General features: G+C 50.0%; 1 protein-coding gene and 1 long non-coding RNA gene across 3 annotated transcripts in view; one reads left to right on the top strand and one right to left on the bottom strand.

Moving 5' to 3' along the window:
• The window catches only part of LOC133261872 (uncharacterized), a 39,438-nt gene extending 35,829 nt beyond the window's left edge, over positions 1-3,609 (top strand). Inside the window, exons 5-7 of one of the 2 annotated variants that reach the window (XR_009741161.1) lie at positions 12-153; positions 275-417; positions 1,209-3,609. This is a non-coding gene — a long non-coding RNA (uncharacterized LOC133261872). Of the gene's footprint in view, positions 1-11; positions 154-274 lie in introns of both variants that reach the window. The other variant, XR_009741160.1, reaches the window with a different exon arrangement.
• Positions 1-21,302, bottom strand: part of UBASH3B (ubiquitin associated and SH3 domain containing B) — a 152,970-nt gene that overhangs the window by 17,338 nt on the left and 114,330 nt on the right. Inside the window, exons 2-8 of the mRNA XM_061440627.1 lie at positions 18,107-18,160; positions 17,175-17,361; positions 15,480-15,678; positions 11,862-12,031; positions 7,098-7,306; positions 3,295-3,427; positions 774-894 (exon numbers count right to left, since the gene is read on the bottom strand). Coding sequence (XP_061296611.1) covers positions 774-894; positions 3,295-3,427; positions 7,098-7,306; positions 11,862-12,031; positions 15,480-15,678; positions 17,175-17,361; positions 18,107-18,160 — 1,073 coding nt within the window. The remainder of the gene's footprint in view (positions 1-773; positions 895-3,294; positions 3,428-7,097; positions 7,307-11,861; positions 12,032-15,479; positions 15,679-17,174; positions 17,362-18,106; positions 18,161-21,302) is intronic.

The following is a 21,302-nucleotide window of genomic DNA, read 5'->3' as shown; positions in this document are numbered from 1 at the left end:
TGTTTCCTTAGGACTTCTAGTGCTGATCCTGCTGGCCCCTCCACTTCCATTCCCTTTCGCCAAAGGGAAATGGAACTGAGCTCTCTAGAAAATACTGACACTCTTCCTTTGGCAGAGTGTCTTCAAATCCATGCGTCCATTCTGCTGACAAAAGTAAGAAGAGCTTAAGTCTTTTTTTCTTAATAACTAGTATTCTTTTTTCTTTTTAAAGTCTTTATTGAATTTGTTACAGTATTGCTTCTGTTTTTTGTTTTGTTTTGTTTTTGGCCACAAGGCATCTGGGATCTCAGTTCCTGGACCAGGGACCCAACTTGCAGCTCCTGCATTTGGCAGGTGCAGTCTTCACCACTGGACCCGCAGGGAAGGTCCCAAGAGATGGTTTTTAAGTGAAAGTAACAACCAGACACTCCAAAGCAGGTTGGACTCTCTGAGATGCAAGCCTATCTTAGACAAATGAAAATGGAACTAAATAAGCCAGGGTAACTTACTGGAGGGAGTTCTGGACCTGGAATCAGGACTCCTGCGTCTGCCTGTCCTGTGGCTCTGGGCAAGACATCTGCCTTTTGTGGTCCGTGGTGTCCCACTTGATAGACTGGAGGCGAGGACAATTCTCTCTCCCCTAACACTCCAGACTATCAGGAAGGACTTACAGTGTAACAGTAAGAGGCACTTTCTGCAACACAATGACTCCATCTAGATAAATGTAGCTTGCCGCTGCCCCCTAGAGGCTGTGAGAGGTATGCCAATGCGGAGCAGGCCAACCAACCACTCACCTTTGGCATCGAAGCACTGGGATAGCCAGTACTTCCCAAACACGACATCCATCCTCTCACCATGCCGACACACGAAGAGGCATCTCTTCTGAGGGCCAGGCTGGCTGCTGATCCTCAGAGGCTGAGGACAAAGAAAGGCTGTGAGTGAGGGTGGGGCACACAAGGAAGTAGACACGTCTCAGGGCTGGGTGCAGGTGAGCCGGGCTCTAGAGTAAGTCTCACTAATGTTTAATTAGAATAAGTACCCCTTAAGTACCCTGGATTTAAGCTGGCCTGTCTATAAGATGGGCGTGGTAAGCCTCATTTACTGACCTCAAAAGCTATTTTGAGGCTTAAATGAGATGAATTGCAGGTGCTCTGCAAAATGAGAAGGGTTATGAAGATGGTTGTATCGTTACTGTTGCTGTTCATTAACACTCGGCTACTACTGAACAGGAAGGCAACCTGAGTTACATACAGCTCAGAGGCAAAACTAGCCAGTATGGAGAGACGCCATCTAGAGGACAGCTTCTTCCCCTAAGGAGATGCTTCATCAGGAGGCGAGAACTTTCATTACCACAAATGCCCCTGCCTCATCTCCCCTACATGGTGGTAAGGCCACGTGGTCCATAGTCTCCTCCAGCCAGAAGGTCCTGCTTTGCCAGTTCTAATCACAGGTTAGGCTCTGTCGTCCGGCTGCCCGCACGATGGTGTCCCTGGAAATGGCTCGGGGAGGACAGCAGCTACCTCTGGGTGATGAAATCGGCAAGTCCAGTCAAAGGCTTCTCTGAATGACCCTGATTTCTATCACTGCTGGGTGGGTCCTTGCAGATGTTTCTAGATTTCTTCTTTCTGATGGAGGCAGCTCTTGCCAGCTTCCTCAGGGGCTGTCAACTCCTGTGGGCTTGGCATTGACCAGTATAGTACACACACTTTGCATGTGCTTCCTGTTGCCCTGGCAAGGCTGGTATGTGGGATGGTGGCGTGGTCTTTTTCACTGCCTCTCCTACTGTTTCCTAACTCAAGTTCCAGACTCCAGCCACTGTCAGCTAGTCTCTTGTTCCCTAACACACCTGAAATTTTAATTGGCTTTGTATTAATGTATACTGTTCAAAACCACCCTTCCCCGGAATGGATAAAGGTGTGGTACACATATACAATAGAATGTTACTCAGCCATTAAAAAGAGTGAAAGAATGCCATGTGCCACAACATGGGTGGATGCAGAGATTGTCAAACCAAGTGAAGTCAGTCAGACAGAGAAGAAGTACGGTATGACATCCCTTATATGTGGGATCTGAAAAGAAATGATACAAATGAACTTATTTACAAAAGAGAAAACAGACATGCAGACTTAAGAGAACAAACTTCCGGTTGCCTGGAGGAACAATGTGGGGAGGGGATAGCTAGGGAGTTCGGGATGGATGTGTGCGTGTGCATCCTAAGCCACATAAGTCGTGTCCGACTCTGTGTGACCCCATGGACTGAAGCCCGCCAGGCTCCTCTGTCCATGGGGTTCTCCAGGCAAGAATACTAGAGTGGGTTGCCATGTCCTCCTCCAGGGGATCTTCCCGACCCAGGGATAGAACCCACATCTCTTCTATCTCCTGCATTGGCAGGCAGGTCCTGTACCACTAGCGCCACCTGGGAAGCCCTTGGGATGGATGTGTACACTCTGCTGAATTTAAACTGGGTAACCAACAAGGACCTACTGCATTAGCACAGGGAACTCTGCTCAATGTCATGTGGCAGCCTGGATGGGAGCGGGGGTTTGGAGGAGAATGGATACATGTATTTGTATGGCTGGGTCCCTTTGCTGTCCACCTGAAACTACCACATTGTTAACTGGCTATACTCCAAAATAAAAAGTTCTTTTAAAACCCAAAACCCCCTTCCCCCAACTCCCCCGTCCTGCAGCCTTTCTGGCATATCTCAGACATACACTGAGCATTCAGTATGTGCCAGGTACTGTACTAAGAACCGTATTCATATTTCCTTTAATCTTCACAATGCCCCGTGAAATTGATACTTCAGGTGACCCTTGAACAACTTGGGTTTGAACTGCACGGGGTCCAACTAATACACAGCTTTTTTTTTTTTTTCAAAAGTAAATACTACAGTACTCTACGATCCACAGAGTGTGGAATCTGAGGTTGCAGAATGGTGGATATGAGGGTACCAAACTGGGTAGATGGAGGGCCAGCTCTAAGTTACAGTTCGATTTTCCAGCCCTTGGAGGTCTGGCACTCCTAACCCCTGGATTGTTCAAGGGTCCACTGTGTTACTTCTTTATAGATAACACGTCCCTTGCTCTGCGGAGCAGTCTTCCTTACTAGTCTAGACCCAGGAGCTGGTAATCATTGTCAGTGCCACCCATCTGACTCTTCTTCTTCTTAAATTTTTGTTTACCTTTTAGGATGGTGTGCCCTGAGAGATCGGTAACCCTTTCAGGACAGAAAAGTCAATGCCTCACCCTTTGTGAAAAAAGGTGCTCAGTGCCTCCTGAGCAGAGTTGAGGATGTGGCCCTGATGGTCAGCCCTACCTGGGTGGGCTGGCAGATGATGGTGAGGGGCGTCGCGTCCCCCAGGCCCTGGTCCTCATACTGCCGCCTCTCCAGGATGCCGTCCCCAAAGGAGAGCGCGTTGGAAGAGGATGTGTTTAAGATGGAGTAAGAGCTGTGGAGGGAGACAAGGAAGATGTTAACTGAGGAGGAACATCTTTTTAAAATGTTTTCATTGAAGTATAATTGACAATATTATATGAGTTTCAAGTACACAACACAGTGACTGGGTATTTTTATAAGGAACACCCTGTTTCATACTGGAGTCTTGCAGTTAATAAATTAGGGGTGGATGGATTTCCATGCTTGGAACAGATGTGTTCATCCCTCTGGGCAGGGATGGGGCCTGCGATGCTGTGCTTATTCGGGTGCCGTGGGCCTGGCTGGCACCAGAGGCATGCTGCAGAATAATGAGGTATCAATTCTGTACCATTGTTTCTAGCTCTTTTCCTGGCTCCAAAGAAATAAACAATTCCTGCTGCCTTTAATCTTTTCCACAGTGATTTCCATCTGAACTGACAAAGGAGAAGGAAGATTCTGACCCTCCCCACCACTTTGCCTGTGGCTCCGCGTGAAGCCACAGAAGTCCCTGGCCATCACCCCCTCTGCCACCTCCTTCCGTCTCCAAACCCCTCTCCGTCTCAATCACACCTCCAACAAGAGGACTAAATACAGCATTTTTCCAGAGGACACCATTCTCACCAGCTGTGTGGAGCTATGAGCCAAGAGTTCTTGTTTCTGGATGTAACTACAGAAGCCCCCCAAAGAGGTCTTGCTGAAAGACAGGCAGCAGATCATGCCATGTTTAAATTATTCTGATTAGCAAAGTTTCCAAAAAGCTTTATCTAATAAAACACTGCAATTCAAATACGGTTGTTAGGCAAATGCGACGGACAGTTCCTCCTGCATCAATGGGTCGTGTCAAGGGAGAACATTTTAATTTTAGATTTCTTGCTACTTTATAATCAGGGTAAAGTTCCGTATGTACAAAACAGCACTCAGTCTAACACAGCCATTAGCTTTTTGGTTATTCTTTTTGTTATTTCTAAGGAAATCTTGTGCCACTCACAGTCTCATAGACTGGCTGTTTTCATTTTAAACAGAGACCCTCCTAAACATCACAGAGTTAAAGAAAATTCAGTTTCATTGTCTGATTCATCAAAGCTCCAGGGCCTGAAATGTCTGGATCTATGGAATCATCCTGACATCATGCTTGTACATGTTTCCTAGTTTCTGCACTGTATTACAGCTGTGAAGACACTGACTGGATCCCTTGTCCTTCAGCTCAGCTGGCAAGGGGACTGCTGGCCTCCTCCTCTTCTCAGGCATCACTGGAATCAAAGGCCCCGACTCCCCGAGACAGCGTGAGGCTGACAGTTCCAGTCAGACCGCAGTCCGATGAGGTGCAGAGAGGACGATGTACCTGACACCCGTAATTACCATGGAAACACCTCCCAAGGACACATCAGACCTGGGGGTCAGCTGCGGAGGAGGACTACTTAGCCCACTCCAACTCAGAGGCTTCCGCCAATTGACATGTATCTGGAGATACTCAGGACCAGGCGAGGTGCTCTCACAAAGGTGGTAGGAACATGTTTCCTTAGGAGGAACTCAGAAAACTTGAGAAGGACAGAGGAAGAAGAGTCGTGAAGGGTCGCTGACTCCCCAAGTCCCTCCCTGATGCTGGAGTTCCCTCTGCAACTTCTCAGCAAGTCAGCAGGTGCTACTTGAGGAGCCCTGTGACTCTCCCTCCCCCGGGCTACCTGGGATTAGGAGTGAAACGAGACTATCTGACAGCCTTTCTGAGTCATTTCCACTTCTGGGGTAAACAGGAAAGCACCACGCTTCTATAGGATCACTGCAGTGGAAGGGACATCTGGTTTGGGGAGCATGTAAGAGAGGACTAGGAAAGACAAGTCAGAGAAAAAGAATAACCATAAAGCTGATGGCTGTTTTAGACCCAGTGCTGTTTTATACATGGCACTGATCCCTAAGAAGCAGTGTTCACAGATACCTATGAGGGAAATGCAATTGTTATCTTCATTTCGTAGATTAGCAAACTGAGGCTCAGAGAGGTCATGCAACTTGGCCAAGGTCACACAGCTGGTGCATGGAGAGTTAGGATTTGAATTCAAGACTCCTAGAATAAAAACTCAAATTCGTAATTATGGCACCCTAACACCTAATACATTAGTATGTCCCCATTCTCAGCCGGGTTGGCTGCGGAAGCTGATAGTGAAATTTCAGACATAGTTCCCAAAATAAAGGGAGGTGACACACTGGCCTCCCTGGGGTCTGTGGACTGGACGCCGAGCCTGCCCCTGCTTCGGCTGAGCTCCAGCTCTGGCAGGAGTGGTCTGGATGCGGAGACCTGCATGGGGCCAGCAGGAATCCCCCTGCGTGTACTCCTTTCACAGTGAGCCCTCCTGGGAAGAATGATCTGGGAGCTGGGTGTCATCAAATCTTTTGATTATGTTTCTTCACAAATATTGTGCTTCACTTGTTTTTTTATAGGCATAAAATGGTTACTTTGGGGACTTCCCTGGCGGTCCAGGGGTTAAGACTCTGAGCTTCCTGGTATCAGGCAGTGGGGCACGAGTTCGATCCCTGGTTGGGGAACTAAGATCCCACATGCTACATGGCATGGCCAAAACAAAGCCCAACCAACCAAACAAAAAACAATGGTGACTTTGGAAACCCGACAAAGAAACATTTCTGAGGAAGCAATGGTCTGGGGAACACGAGGCAGCTTTGACCTTCCATTCTGAGCTATAAAATGCTGGATGTTCATGGGCTGGGGGTGGGAAGGAAGAGGGAGGCTTGCTGGGGAGAGTTACTAGGGAAGAAGATACTCTTTCTCATCATCGGGTTTGTGATTTGCCTGCTGCTAATCAGGGGAGGGGACGGTCTTTTCTTTTCTCCCTTTAGGCAAAACACTCAGTGAAATTGCCCGTCTCTGCTTCTCTTTTATGACAGTAATAACAACGTTGCACACCATGCAGCTGGTGCTCAGAGCTTCCGGCTCTCAGCCACGTTGGCACATGGCAAGAACAAGAGGGAGGGAGGCAAACCAGCATGCACGCCCTGGCCAGACGCCCAAAATGCACCAGGGAAGCGCTGGCTCCGAACTTCCCGGATTAAGAAACAAAAGAGGAACAGAAGGCACCTATCAGGACAAAGCTGGCCATACAACACAGGCCACTCTCAATGTGGGAGCAGGCTGGTCTGGGGGCACTCCACCGAAGACCTGGGTGGGGAAGGGACCACCTGCCTTTCTCAGCCTCTGGAGGTTACCCATTTCCATAGAGATGGCCTCTGTCATCTAGGCATTCATGTGCCAGGTCTGAGGACTGGCTTAGGCGGTTAGGTCCCCTGACCTTGGCAAACCTGTTCACTACTGGCTGGCTAGCATAGTGAGAATCTGTCCTGCTTCTCTGGGGAGTCTGTACAATGACCTGGGACAAAGTGGACAGAAGCCCCAAAGCCATAAAGACTCGGTGGTGAGATGACCCACACTGAGGCCAGAAGAGATGTCCCCTAAGCAGCCTGTTTCGTCTCTGATGGAGAACCCTGACAGATGTTCCAGCCGTCGTGGCAGGTAGGGTAAAGCAGGGCATGCAGTCTCCCACTCTTCCCAGGCCCCAGCTCCGCCCTTCCCTGAACGTCTGGGACCCAGAGCGCTGGACTCCACATGCTGCTACTGCCACCCTGCGTGTCCCACCACCTCCTCAAGGGCCACAGTGTCCTTCGAAAAGCAGCAGGCAGAGAGCCCGGCATGGGCTCACCCGTGAAATATCCAGGTGCTGCACTCGTCGGCCTTGGTGATGTAGTTCTCCGGCAGGAGTCCAGAGCAGCCCGTGGTCAGGGACGTGCCATAGATCCAGCCCTCGCTGGTGCTGGTCTGCTCCATGGGCGACATGAAGATGAAGTCCCCGGGGACCAGCTCCAGCTCATCGTCGTTCTGCGGGGTGTATGGGTAGATCACCTGTAATGTCTGGAAAAGGGGGAGAGGGAGGTGTGAGGCCCACGCCTGACCAGCTCTGCTGGGCGCTCAGGGCCCGCCTGTGTGCTCTGCTCGCATTCACGGGCACCTCTGGGGTCTGCAGGCTCTGAGTAGATCTGGATTCAGATCAGAAGCCATTTCTTCTCCTCTCAGGAGGAGATAGTGCTTCTGGCTGGTTCCAGACTTTCCTTCAGGCATAGCTTTGCTTCGAAAGACATGGCTTTTATAAATTCATATGAAAACCTGCAGGTTCCCCAGTAAACTGCTTTACAGACGGGTCTGAACCTCGTTTTCCCTGCTCTGTCTGTCACATTGATGCCGTAAGAGTCCCTGGACACACAGCTCACGGGAAGGAGTCTTCCATGCAATGTCACCAACACCCAGGTGAGAGACTCTGCTAGGAAGGCTTTGGGGACGAAATGTCTCCTCTCCATGTAACTGAGCGGCTCAAATAAGACATGGTCCTGCCTTCAAAGAGCTTTCTTTAAACCTCCATGTTTAACAAAGACCTTGAAAGAAAAATATCTTTCACAGCCATCAGTGTCCTGTGTGTAACCAGCTCTTGTCAGTCAACAGGTGGAGACCACGTGTTCTCTCTTTGGGCTCAGAAAAAGCCCCTTGGGCCAACCCCAGGCCATGTCACTCGTCTGATTTATTCCATATTTTGCCTCCTTATTTATTTTGCCTCACAGGCAGAGGTATGAAGATACTTTGGAAAACATCTATTAATATTTTACTACTTTTCTGTTAACAGCAGGAGACCTCAATACTAAGGAAAATATTTTTCTGTGTGTTTCATAAGGGGACACTAAGACGGAGCCGTTTTATCAGCTTTTCCTTCAATCCTGAAGCCACCAGAGGAAAGCTAAGTATTCTGGTTCCCACGTACGGGTTTTTAACTTTGGCCTCTGTTATTTCTCATCTGCAGGGGCTTCCCTGGTGGCTCAGACGGTAAAGAATCTGCCTGCAATGCTGGAGATCCAGGTTCAAACCCTGGGTCAAGAAGATCCCTTGGAGGAGGGCATGGGAACCCACTCCAGTATTCTTGCTTGGAGAATCCCATGGACAGACTAACCTGGTGGGCTACAGTCCACAGGATTGCAAAGAGTTGGACACGACTGAGCGGCTACCATTTCATTTTCTCATCCGTAAAATAATACTTGGACTATAAAAGTTAAATGAGACAATCTAAGAAAACTCCTGAGGACTCTGGCACACAGAAGAGGTGTAATTATTTCTATTGAACCATGACACTTGGCTTTCAAGGGGTTATCTTTCCATCAAGCTGATGCTAACCCCCAAAGCCTGTGCTAGGTAGGCCTGTGAGCTAATCAGCTCCCTGGGGTCAAGGCGATCCATCAGAACGTGTCATAAAGAATTTCCTTCTGGAAATCTCTAACGAGAAGAGCCAGTAAAAATGGTCCCCCCTCCCCCGCCACCAGAGAACGAACGTGACAATGCACAGAACTGGACTGCCCCACTGGATTTCTGACATCCCTTTTATTTAGGGCACCACTTCCTCTCCGAATCCTCACTCCAGCATCTACTGGCTCCAGATCTTCTTCCATCCCGTCGCCTCCCCACCTGCCAGATACACACTCAAATCACATTTCCAAATGAACCAAGAAGGTTTTGTTGCTGGGTTGTTAAAAAACAGCTTAAGGAAAAAGAAAATTCACAAACAACCACTTAAATCTCTAAGCTAGGTATGTGATGAAACACCAGAAGCAATGCTCCTTTTCTTGGAACAGGGTGGAGAGAGGCACCGAGTCACAGGGAACAAGTCTAAACTCAGGTTCCTTAGATGCTCAAGCGCAGCACAGTCTTGGGTAATGACACCTCTGACTCAGCGGCAGGCCCTTCCTTTGAGAAACTCAGAAATGACAGAGAAGATCTCATCCCTCCTTTCACTTGGGTGTGAGTCTTCTGGCTCTAGGAGATCCCAGGGAGGTCAAGGTACAGAAAGGAGCAGAAGGGACAACTCCTAGGCAGAGAGCAGTTGGACAACAAGGAGCTTCGACTTACTGAATAAGCAATAAGGAAAATCAATGTACTGCAGCAAATCTCAAATTATAACCGGTTCTCAGGTCCCCATAGTTCTTTCCTGCTCACCGAAACCACATGGCATGTAAAAGTCAGCCCAAGTTTGGGAGATCTCAGGACACACTGCCTAGTTCTGTCCTGAAAGTGTTAGTCACTCAGTTGCGTCTGACTCTTTGCAAGTCCGTGGACTGTAGCCCACACCAGGCTCCTCTGCCCGTGGGATTCTCCAGGCAAGGACACCAGAGTGGGTTGCCATTCCCTTCTCCAAGTTTTGTCCTACCTGATCCTTACTCTCTTATGTCTAGCATCTACTTGTAAGAATTCTTGAGTCTATTTCAAGTATGTTTTCCTCCCTTCCTACTTGGGGACTAAGCTCAAAGTTTGCTACTCTGGGAAGGGCAGGTACAGCCCTTCGTGATGATAGGAACTGACCCTCTTTGCCTTTGAAGCCCTTTTTACAGCTGTGGCAATTTTGTTGTTGTTGCTGAAACCTCGCTTATGGGAGGTCCTCTAGTCCATACCAACAGTCTAGCAAAATGTCATCACTGTTTTGCACCCAAGAGAACCAAGGACTGGGTTACTGTCTAGAAGTTGTAAAAGCGAATCTATATGCAAAAATAGGGAGTCAGGATTTGAAGCCGTGTGTGCTAGACTCCAAAATCTATGCTTTTTCTAGAACTCTGTCCTTCCTCTAGATTTCCAGTGCTTGGCACATAAACTAGCATGGCACACTGAATGTGGAAGAGATGGTGTGCAGCACAAGCAGGCACGTGCAAGCCCACAAGAAGTCACACCTGAACAGCAGAGGGGTGAGATCTCGGAGGATTCCTAGGCATCACCTGCTGACTGTCCTTGCCTAAACCACTCGCCTTGTCTGGACATCTGTTACCTTGCTGGACCGATCACTCAATCCTGCCTCCTGAGCACAGGAGGAGGTAGAAGGCAAGGTGAAGTTTATATATGCACGGGGCTCAGGTAAAGCCAGATGACCCTGGAGGGACAGCTTGATCAGGAGGAGCAGTAATAAATGAGCTTTTACAAATAAGAGATAAAAAGAGGCCATGTTATTTTTAGAAAATAATTCCTGTGGGCACTAGCTGCCTCATTCCCTCGGTGCCAATTGAGCAGAATGTGGGTCAGGCAGAAAAGCAATTGCCCTCTGAGTTAACTGGAGGGCAGTGTTGATTAGAAGATACTCCTTGGAAAATTCCATCACCACCTCCCTTCTCTTAGAAAGGTGACTTCTCACAGCCCACTGGCATGCCATCCTTGACAGTTTTTCCCCTGCCCTCCGAAGGGATCCATTCAGCCACGCCTCTTTTGTTCTACTTAGGGCTCACGCTAAGCTATTCCAGGAGACGCCAGAATTTTGAAGGAAGGCTAAGCTCAGTCTCCTTGCTGTGTCTTTACAGAAACTTGCATCAAATGACTTGGAAGGAGGACGTGATGGTCCCATCAGCAGAGCCAGACAAAGCTGCGTATCCCTGACCCTCTCGGACCCCACAGACCTCAATCAGGGGCTGGTTCTTCCCACCATATTCAAATCAACAATGAGGTCACCTGATTCTCTTCATAATTTTTTTTTTTAAATGTCTAAAGGATGTTAAAAGTCTATAAACAAAAATATCAGTTCTTTTGCTGCTGAAAAACTAGGAAATAAATTATGTTTCACAAATGTAGTTAAACCAGAGGACAATTTTTGCAGACTCTGGTCTCTTTTTAGGTGGGTTGCCCATCTTTACTGATCAGAACCTCTGGCTTTCGGCTTCGGTTCTGGTCCTAAATTGCTCTTTAGCTTTGGACCAGTCACTGAATCCCCGTGTCTCAGCTTCTTGTTCAGGAGAAAAAGGACAGCAAGACTCTTTAGAGGTGGCACATGCTGATCCTGGAAAGCAATGTGGGTTCCCTCAAAAGAAGGATGCCAGCACCCTGTCCCTCTTATGCCTCCTATGTGATGCACACACTCTCTCCTGATATTTGGTCCGTGCCTTCATTTCATATGCATTGTTCTCTCTTCCCCACTGGACTCAAACTCCTTGAGCAGAGGAAATTTTAAAATTTTAGTATGTTCCAGGGTAATGTGCATGCCACAGGAAATACCTGTTAACTATGTGTTCACAGATTTTCTTTTGTATTTAGCTATCTTTCTCACCTAGTATCAGGGTGATGTCTTTTACCTATTCATCCCGTGAACAGATAGAATATTTTAAAATTTACCGACATGCTTTTCTATCTATTCTGTTTCATTTCTATCCTATTCCAGTAAGGTTGGCAGGGCAGACAGAACAGTGGAGCTCAGCCACGTGGGACCCAGAGACGCGAGATGCACAGATTCCCAGAGAGCCAGCCAGTGCTTGGACGAAATCCCAGGCCGGCTGACTCCTGGTCCAGTGCTGGCCCCACTGCTTTCCTCGGGTGTCTGTCTCCTCTCAGCAGCAAGTGCAGCTGGTACTGACAGTGCCCGGCACCCCCAGCAGGGGCAGGAGCCCCCATGAGATGTTACCTCGTGGTTAGCAAATCGGATATCCCGGGAGAATATGGTGGCCACCCAGTCACACCCAAGTTTGACGTCGATGTTCTGGGCGAGCTTCTCCAGGGTGGGCAGGTGGCTGGCTTGGAAGTGGTAAGCCAGGGTCACGTGCAGCTGCTTCTTGTGGGGTTCCACATGCACTTCTAGAGGAAGGGAGGAAACAGGCAGTTGGTGCATTGCAATGGTGGAGACACGAGGAAGAACACAGAATGATGCCCTGATAAAACTGCTTCCCAACAAGTAGAGGAGGGAGCCCCTTGGTCAGACAAAAGCTGTTTCTCTCCTTCTCGGCAGCTGAATAAGAGTGGGTGGGGATGTAACAACCCACAGTCCAGGAGAGAAACAGCCACGTGTCTGGCTTTTCTGGATCAGCTGAGAGGCAATCGTTTTGATTGCTGGCTGCTCACAACAAATCCAGATGAGTATAACTGGCCCCACCATTCAGATGAGGAAATCGAGACCTAAAGGGATGAGCTAAGTATGGAGCAAATTTTGTCATCCTGAGACTCCCAAAGCTGAATTGTCTTCATTTTGAAATCAAGTCTTTTAGCTTCTGGGTGGCTCTGATGGAGAAATGGGGGGGGGGGGGGTGAAGATGGATTACTTTCAAAGTTTAAAACAGGGTTTCTCAATGTCATTTTGGACCAGATTATTCTTCGTAGCAAGGATGTCTTGTGCATTATTGGGTCTTTAGCTGCATCCCTGGCCCCCATCCACCAGATGCCAGTACCACCCCCAAAGTTGTGACAAGCAAACATGACTGCAGAGACTGCCAAGTGTACCGGGGAGGCGGGGGGGAGGGCCACAAAATCACCCGATTAAGAGCCATAGGTTTCAAGTATGCAGACTATCTAAGACACCCTGAAAAAACAAAACAAACCAGCCTACCTATACAAGGCAATGCCTTTCGTCTTTCATATGTGTTTTCAGTTGGGGAGAGTCATTTACTGTCCAAGTTAGAACACTGAAGAAGATATGACAGAAGGGAATTCCAGAAATCAAGGGGCTTGCTTTAGTCACACAGATGCAAGTAGATTTGGGTCTCTGGGGGCTTTTGGCCATGCTGTGTGGCATGCAGGAGTTAGTGCCCCAACCAGGGATCGTCCCTGGGTCGGTGGCTTTGAGTACTTTTTCTGTTATACTGCACTGTGTATCTTTGGTATAAAAGCCCTTGAGGTGAGGGCTGTGTCTTGTTTGTATATTACAAGCACCCCTCCTCTCGCTCAGTAGGCACCCCTGTGGACTTTGAGTATTTGTTAAATGAGTCAATACACACAAATCAATCTCCCTAAACCACTAAGGATGATGGATGACACTTCATCTACTCGCTCACTGGTGGAAGCTGGGTCTGCCACACCTCTGAATACCAAGGCACAATTTCTAGAGACCTGTCCAGGCTGAGCCAGTGGCTGAGGCAGGGCCAGCCAGTTCTCTGAATCACCACCAGGGGGCAGCACCAGGGCTGAGATGCTAGCCTGGCAGGCCCGTTCTTGGGGAGATGGGTCAGGGATTTGGGGGGGAGCTGGTTCGCCCCCTTCCTGGCAGGAAAGCCAGCAAGGGCCCACCATATGCGCTTTATAAATCAGCCGCGTCCTGGCTGAGACCTGGTTTACTCATTTGGGAGGGACTGGGATTTTGTGGCTACAACATCAGACTTGGTTCTTGTGGGAGTTTTAGTGGTTTTGACAACAGCTACTGTGGGATGAAAAAGAGCTGTTTCCCTGAGGTGGAGGGATGGGAACAGGAAATAATCTGCCGATGATGCCATTTGTCTGAAACATTAAGCGTCTGTGAAGCGGGCAGGCTCCACCCAAGTCAGCAGAGATGAGCCCTGAGGGGTGAGGAGGTGGGGTAGGGATCTAAGAAGACCCGGTTCCCAGCGCACAGAGGTGACCTAAGGGCCCGGGTCCTTCTGAGAGTGCAGGGCTCGCTGAGTCTGGGCCCTCACCACATTCTTCCTAGAGTCCTAGGCCCTGTTTGGAGACTTTCTGCTAAAGGACCCTGAGCAAAAGGGCCTGAAGTGAAAGTTGCTCAGTTGTGTCTGACTCTTTGTGACCCCATGGACTGTGTAGCCCACCAGGTTCCTCTGTCCATGGAATTCTCCAGCCCAGAATACTGAAGTGGGTAGCCATTCCCTTTTCCAGGGCATCTTTCCAACCCAGGGATCAAACCCAGGTCTCCCACATTGCAGGCGGATTCTTTACCAGGGAGGCCCCAAAGGGCCTGAGCTGGGGATGAAAACCCCAGCTAGGGACATGGGCAGGTGAGGCGGAGGCCGGAGGCAGGGGCCCAGGGAGCAGACGGCGGGGCTCTGCCAGCTCCGCACTCAACACCCAGGACGCCAGTGGGCACTCGCTCACGGCCTCGGCTCTGGTCAGGGCGCTGTCCCCACTGCTGCCCTCAAACACCCTGCTCCTCCCTGCCTGTGCTTGTGCTGCCCTCCTGCAGGAGATCGACACCTTCCTGGGGTGACTCTCTCCTCCTCTGTGAAGGGGGCCCTGCTCCACCCCGCAGGGGCACGCTGGCCTCTCTCCTCACAGCTCTCATTACACGAATGGGGTTTCCCAAGCATGCCTCTGCCGGGAGAAACCACTGCTTCTTCCCTGCTGCATTCCACACGGAGAAACACACGGTAGGTGCCCAATAAATACCTGCTGACTGTGATTCCATTCTAAGGGGAGTGAGTAAACTCCCCCAGCCACTGTCTGTCTGTCCGGCCCATGGCAGGCGAAGCCCTTGTGGAGCTCAGTGAGCTGTCTGCACCTGCAGTCACCCAGGAAGGCTTTGCAAACCTCGGTCTCTTGTCCCCTCTCTGTGGTGCCTGCTGTCCTGCCGTTGAGTCGATACACATCCTGAGCATCCCTCCAAGCAGATTCCTTTGACAGTAAACCTCGGTTGCTGGCTTGAACTGAGGCCTTCCATACAAAGAGCAGGTGGCATTGTGAAGGGGTAATGTTTGGGGCTTGTCTACCGGGCTTCAGCTAGTCGAACGAAAGGTGTCATTGGCTCAGTGGGTTTATTACTGGATGCTAAGTAGTTCCCCTCTCGTCTCTGGGCCGTGCAACCTCCTGAACAAAGGCCTCGGTCCTCATGGAGGGGACAGGGCAACCCAGATAAATGCCTGCCTGCGAGGGGGGTTGGGAGGAGGAAAAGAAGGTTCCTTGGGAATTCCCTGGTGGTCCAGTGGTTAGGACTCAGTGCTTTCACTGTTGTGGCCTGGGTTCAATCCCCAGTGGGGAACTAAGATCCCTAAAGCTAAGAGGTGCAGCCAAAAAGAAAGAAAAAAGCAAAACGTTCCTGAACTGAAGGGAGGAGCCGATGGCAGGGCTCTAAAGAACACGCTTACAGATCAATAGGAACAGTCATCTGCGTGCCTTCAACATGGGTGTCATCGCACCTGCTCTCAAGGAGGTCAGCAGAACTGCAGTTGAATGTTTTTCAAAGGGGCAAGAGGTGTGGGGTCCGCAGCAAACGGCTGTCTTCTTGGTCACATTCTGCCCATTCCTGCGGGACCTCCCGACTCCACCATCACTTTCTGTCCCCTTCCTTCCTGACTCCCATGGCTGGCTGGCCTGGCAGCTGGCGGCTCACCAGTTTTGGAGGCAGCTTCTGCTGCGAAGTCGGCAGCAAACTTCTTGAGGACCTCTGCGCTGTCTTCCTTCACGAAGAGGCCGATGAAGTTGGAGGAGGTGTAGAGCTCCAGGGGCAGTGGGGCTGAAAACTTGCATCTCCAGCGGCTGACGGTGGTCTGCAGGGCCTCCCCCAGGGCGTCTACCTTGCTGTCCTCACACTGGCGGGGAAAAACAAGAGGCTTCTTTCAGAGCCAAGGGGCAGTGTCTGCCACTGCTTAACTTCTGTATCCTCTGCCCAACAGTGGAAGCTGAGGAGGCAGCCCTGGAACCATTGCTCCTGTCTGCAAGGAGGGAGAAGACCCGCAGCCTCCCAGTTATCTGGAGACGGATTATCCAGCGGGTAGATTAAACCAGGGCAATGGACCCCCTCCCCATGCCCTCCCTCCATGCTGTGCTCGGAGCCCTGCCAGAATGCAGTAGGGCTGGCCCAGCAGAGAGAGCATGAGGGACACGCCAGGAGAGTGCGCAGCACCCCAAGGTAAGTTGCTGTGCATTTTCTGTTGTTTGGCATCATCTGCACCTTTTCTCTTCAGCCTAAATGATCCAAAGCCGATGCCACCTTTACCCCACAGTACTGGGGGAGAATGAGGCTCCGAGAGTTGTGACATCCTCCTCCTTCTACACCCCCACCCCCTGAGAGCTGGAAGAAAGAATGAGAGTGTCTCAAACTCCACGTGCTTTTGAGATAGATCCTGGGTGACTAAGAGGAAATGATCATCATTTTAATTTTCAGCGTGAATGGTGACAGACAGGGTGTTAGGAACAAATTTTCACCTATAAAAGGGCGTGGGGGATGGAGAATATGAATGAGATTCTGGAAAAACCACCCAAAATATTAGAAAAACATATTGTCTTAAAGTGTGATCATTCTGCCTTATCGTGACTATAGCTGGATACATCCGTTATTCTCCATCTCTGCAGAGAACCAAAGGAGATGAAATGTGTTTACACTTACTGGAATGAGAGGGATTTAATTCAGTCACTACCTAAGCTTCATGAGGCTAGAATTATGGGTCAGGTAACAATGTCAGGAGAAAAGTATCTCCTTCCATTTCTAGAAAGACCTCTAACGTGGCAAAACCTGTAGACAGTGTGCAGGAGGCGAAAGTCACTTCCCCGTCTAGAGATTACATTTCTCACCCCCAGCTTTCTAACGCCTGCTCTTTCTTTGTCAGAGGGGAGGGAGATGATCGACAAGGGGAAGCCAGGTTAGAGAACCCATTCCCCTCACGGCTGCCAGAACAGTGGGCCATGCAGTAGGTCAGGCTTGTCCCCTGGGTCCTGAGGAGCACACGGTCACCACGATGCTACACCAGGCCTGGTGTGCTCCCGGGTCTTGGAAGATATTAGAAAGAGGACAAGGGCTTTCCTGGTGGTCCGGTGGTTAAGAATCTGCTCCTCTGTTGCAGGGGGTGCAGGTTCAATCCCTGATGGGGTAAGATGCTGCATGCTGCACACCCCACCCTCAAAATAAAGAGAAGAGGAGGACGACTGGGGTGAGCAGCCGACCTCACTGAATCCCCCAAGGCTCATCCCTCTCTGGAGCTGTGACTGTTTCTGCCAACATCCTGCGAGGCTCCCAGCTTTGACTCTAGTCCCTCAGGGCCAAAGGGATGTGGGCACCCTGGGGTGGGGGGCGGGGGCTGTGGCTCACCATGAAGAACTGGCAGAGGGTGATGTGGGGGAAGATGTTGTGCGCCTTGTTCTTGCCGCAGATCTGCTTCGACTGCTGCCAGAAGTCGGAGAGCTTCTGCGCTAAGGGCCCGGTGGGGCGGAGGTAGAGGACATACTCCCGGGGCAGGGGGTCATCCAGGAAGGGGTCGCCGACGTGGGAGAACAACCTGCCAGAGAGACGGGGGCCGAGCCAGCCTCACTTGAGGACCATGGAAGCCAAGGGAGAACTGAAATCAAGATCCATCCTTTGCAGCCTCTACCCGTCACGCACTGCGAGCGAGAGGGTCTCTGGTTTTGTACTTTAAAAAATCTGCCTCCTGAAGTGCACAGTTTGTAACCAACTCTCAGACACACCAACATCTCTTCTCCTGCCTGTCCTATGGCATTTGCATCCCACAACTCCCCCCCAAAATCCTAAGGCCACCCTCTCTAGGAAGCATTGAGGATCAACTCCAAATCCTTTCCTAGGCCACCAGCAACGGTCCAGCCTGCCTGTCCCTCCAGCTCAGTCTAGGCTTAAACCCACATGCCTCCGAAGACGAGGGAAGCTTCAGGGGGCCGCTTTGTGGGGTCGGCCCTGGCTAGTCCTATCCTGCTGGAAGGTCAGTGGATGTTTGTCAACTGATTTGTCCAGTATCTACAGCATATCTTTAAGTGACTGAGTGGGGAGCAGGGGTGAATATCATGACAGAGACAGCATCTTGGAAATGCTCTGAATTTCTTTCAACAGCTCTGAGGGAAGCACACTCTGGGGCCAAGGCTCAGGGGGCAAATGGCTTGTCACGCAGCCTCCTCTCCCCATTGGAAGGGTCCATTAGAGACAGGCTGCACATCCCTGCTCAACCACACACACACACACACACATGGGATTAATTACATGCTATTTGCTCAATTTATTTATTTTATACCAACCAGTCACATGCTGCCTGAACGCTTCTTCCTCCTGTGGATGCCAAGGCTTTTTGTCTGGAAGGAGAAATCAGATTTCTATTGTTAGTATTTTTAACCTCCTATCAGCTTTTCCCACCACAGTGACAACGCTGGGTGTGAAGCAGGCATGGTGAAGCCTCTTCAGGGGTGTGGGGGAGACACCTGCAGCAGGGTGTCCCCCCGGGGGTCACAGCAAAGCCTGTGGACCTTAGAACCTGTGATTAATTTCCATGTCATTAGCATTCAATTCGCATGCAGCCTGACAGCTCATGGCATCTATTTTTAGCCGTTTCCACATTAGACTTTTATTTTTGCTTCCCTAAAGGTTGTCATGTCTTGCTTTTCCCTCCTTCCCTTTCACCCACTCACTCTTCCTGACCCAGATCCCCTGCAGAGCACTTTCTCATTTGCAGCCTTTTGGCAAAGTGTGTTAGAAAGTGGTGCTGGGGCTGTTAAGACTTGAGGCTAAATGCCCACAAGGACAATTGGTCTGGTTCAATCCAAGGCCTCCTCCCACCTTCCTCCAATCACCACCAGCATTCTCAGGCTGGATCCAGAGTCTCCAATGACTGTACATTTTGGGGACACACAGCACTGGGTAAAGGCTTCCCAGGGGGCTCAGTGGTAAAGAATCCGCCTGCCAAGGAGATGAGGGTTCAACTCCTGGATCGAGAAGATCCACTGGAGGAGGAAATGGCAACCCACTCCAGTCTTCTTGCTGGGAGAATCCCATAGACAAAGGAGCCTGATGGGATACAGTCCAAAAGGTTGTAGAGAGTCCAACACAACTGAGCAACTGAGCGTACCCACAGCACATGGTAAAGGGGACTGGCCAGAGAAGGGAAGCTGTCATGCCCACTGCTGGAGAAACACTCAAGAGTTCTGTGTGCAGTGGGGTGGTCTCACAGGTGGTTCTGGCACCAGGTCACAGCCGTGTACACAGGCATCCGAGAAAAGCCCTTCTGAGATGTCAGATGGGTCTCCAAAATCTACAGTTCTGGGTTTGTACCCAGTTTTGCTATTTGGCCATCCATTCATGCATTCAAGTTTATGGCTGTTTAATATATACATCTTGAATGGCAATGACTTTGTCAGCACTGTGCTGGGTTCTAGGAATACAGTGAAAATCGAGACTTCTATGGCCCCTGGCCTCACGGGGTCTTTGCACAGATAACTACTGAATCACACTGGTGGTCAGTGCAATGAGGGGAGGGCACAGGGAACCCTAAGTGCATGGCCGGAGACACCTGACCTGGGCAGGGAGTGGCGGATTGTGTGTGAGGACGATGGAGCCAGAATTCACCCAGTACCTCTCCTCTATAAGCAAGAAGCCTTCAACAGTGCCCGATACACTGGAGGTGATTAATAATCAATTACGCCTGTCCAGTTATACTACCCCAATTCGGGGTCTTTGGGAAGGAGGAGAGAGGGGAGGAGTTTCTAGTTTAAACTGATACGCTTTCCAAGCATCCTTCTCCTGATTGCCTGCTGAACCCAACTCCTCCTTTCTTTTCCTGGTCCCTCTATGGAGCAGTGAGAACCGATGACATTGTGACAATCACAGAGGGTCAGATTGGAAGGGACCTCAGACATCAACTAGGGGCCCAACTGCTTCATTTGACGAGGGGAAATTCAGGTGAAGGAAGTCGAGTCATGTAATCAGGACAGCCAGATTCAATCAGTGAGCGCAGGGTGAAGGGCAGACTCCAGCCTGATTCAAGGCCAGCCCCAATGGCTCTGTTCCATGGTCCAAAGAGAAATGCCTTTCCCCCCACAAAAATCTAAACACAGATACCAAATGATCAGAATAAAAAATCTGCACAGCTAAGTAGAAAAACATTCTAGAAGACAAGCCTCCTTACAGTAAGATGAGATTATGGAGAAGCAAGACAGACTCCTTGGAACCCCTTGGAACATAGGCTGGTGCAGAAAAATGCTGGAAATGTAGGAAACCCCCACTTCCCCACACCTGGATAAGGTGCTTAATTGTTGCCAAGATGCCAGCCCTGTTTCCTTTACCACTTCCTAGACAGAGGCCACACGGTCTTTTAGAGGTTAGAATCTCCCAGAGATTAAGCTCACCAAAAAAAAGCCCATCATTTCAAAAACAATTGGGAAAAGGAAAGCTCACTCGTACGATGTGCTATCTATATCAAGGATCCACTTTTTTTCTAGGTTCTTCCTCCAATGAAATATATCCTATCTGAAGTTTTTTTTCCTTAAGCACTGGGAATAACCTCTGGAAATGAAAGCTCTCATTAAGTTGTGGTCCCTGCAATTCAAAAGCCAAGTTTTGGGGAGGATTCAGATACAACTGAGAAAGATAACAAAAGGTCTGGGTATTAAGGCTGTGGTGAAAGGCTAAGGAGACCCAAATTCTTCTTTCTGGAGAAGGCTGAGAGGTCTTCAATTTTGTGGAAGGTTATCATATCTGATGTACCTTCTCTCGTGAGGGTCAGCTAAAGTAAAATGCCTTTTGGCCATATCAGAAGGGACTCAAGTTAGACACCAGGAAGAACTTTCTTGGCAGTAACATGCTTTGAGGGCTTCTATCCCTGGGTTGGGAAGTCCCCTGGAAAAGGGAATGGCAACCCACTCCAGTATTCTTGCCTGGAGAATTCCCATGACAGAGGAGACTGGCAGGCTACAGTCCGTGGGGTTGCAAAGAGTCGTACACAACTGAGCAACTGAACACACACATACACAAACACAACATGCTTTAAAGTGGCTTTTTGGTTTGGTTTGGTTTGGGGAGTTTCTAGGAAGCAGTCACCGATCTGACCCAGGTGTGTGATTCTCTAGGCAGGAGGCCATGGAGGAGAAGAGCATGGCGTCCCCAGGGTCCTGAGCTCTGCTGCTCCATCACCCACTGCCAGGCTGACAGTGCTTTGGGCTGTTTGTTCCCAGAGCTCTGCCCACAGAACAGACTGAACACGGGCAGTGGCAGAATGTCTCCCCACTCCAGCCCGCTGAAGAAAGCCTGTTGCCATAGAGCTCCCACCTCCATGGTCCATTGGTGGGCCCGGTGCCAAGAACAGTGGGGCATGGGGGGTGGACCCCAAACGCCAGGCTGAGCTCGAACAGCTGCTACCCCTCAGAGGGACTCAGAAGCTGGCAGAGCGCACTGGGCAGATAAAGGGGGAAATACCCCTTTAAACTCCAAGAACTGCACTCTAGT

This window comes from Bos javanicus, chromosome 15 (assembly GCF_032452875.1).
Source record: "Bos javanicus breed banteng chromosome 15, ARS-OSU_banteng_1.0, whole genome shotgun sequence".
Taxonomy (NCBI): domain Eukaryota; kingdom Metazoa; phylum Chordata; class Mammalia; order Artiodactyla; family Bovidae; genus Bos; species Bos javanicus.
This window is presented reverse-complemented; position numbering and strand designations above follow the sequence as displayed.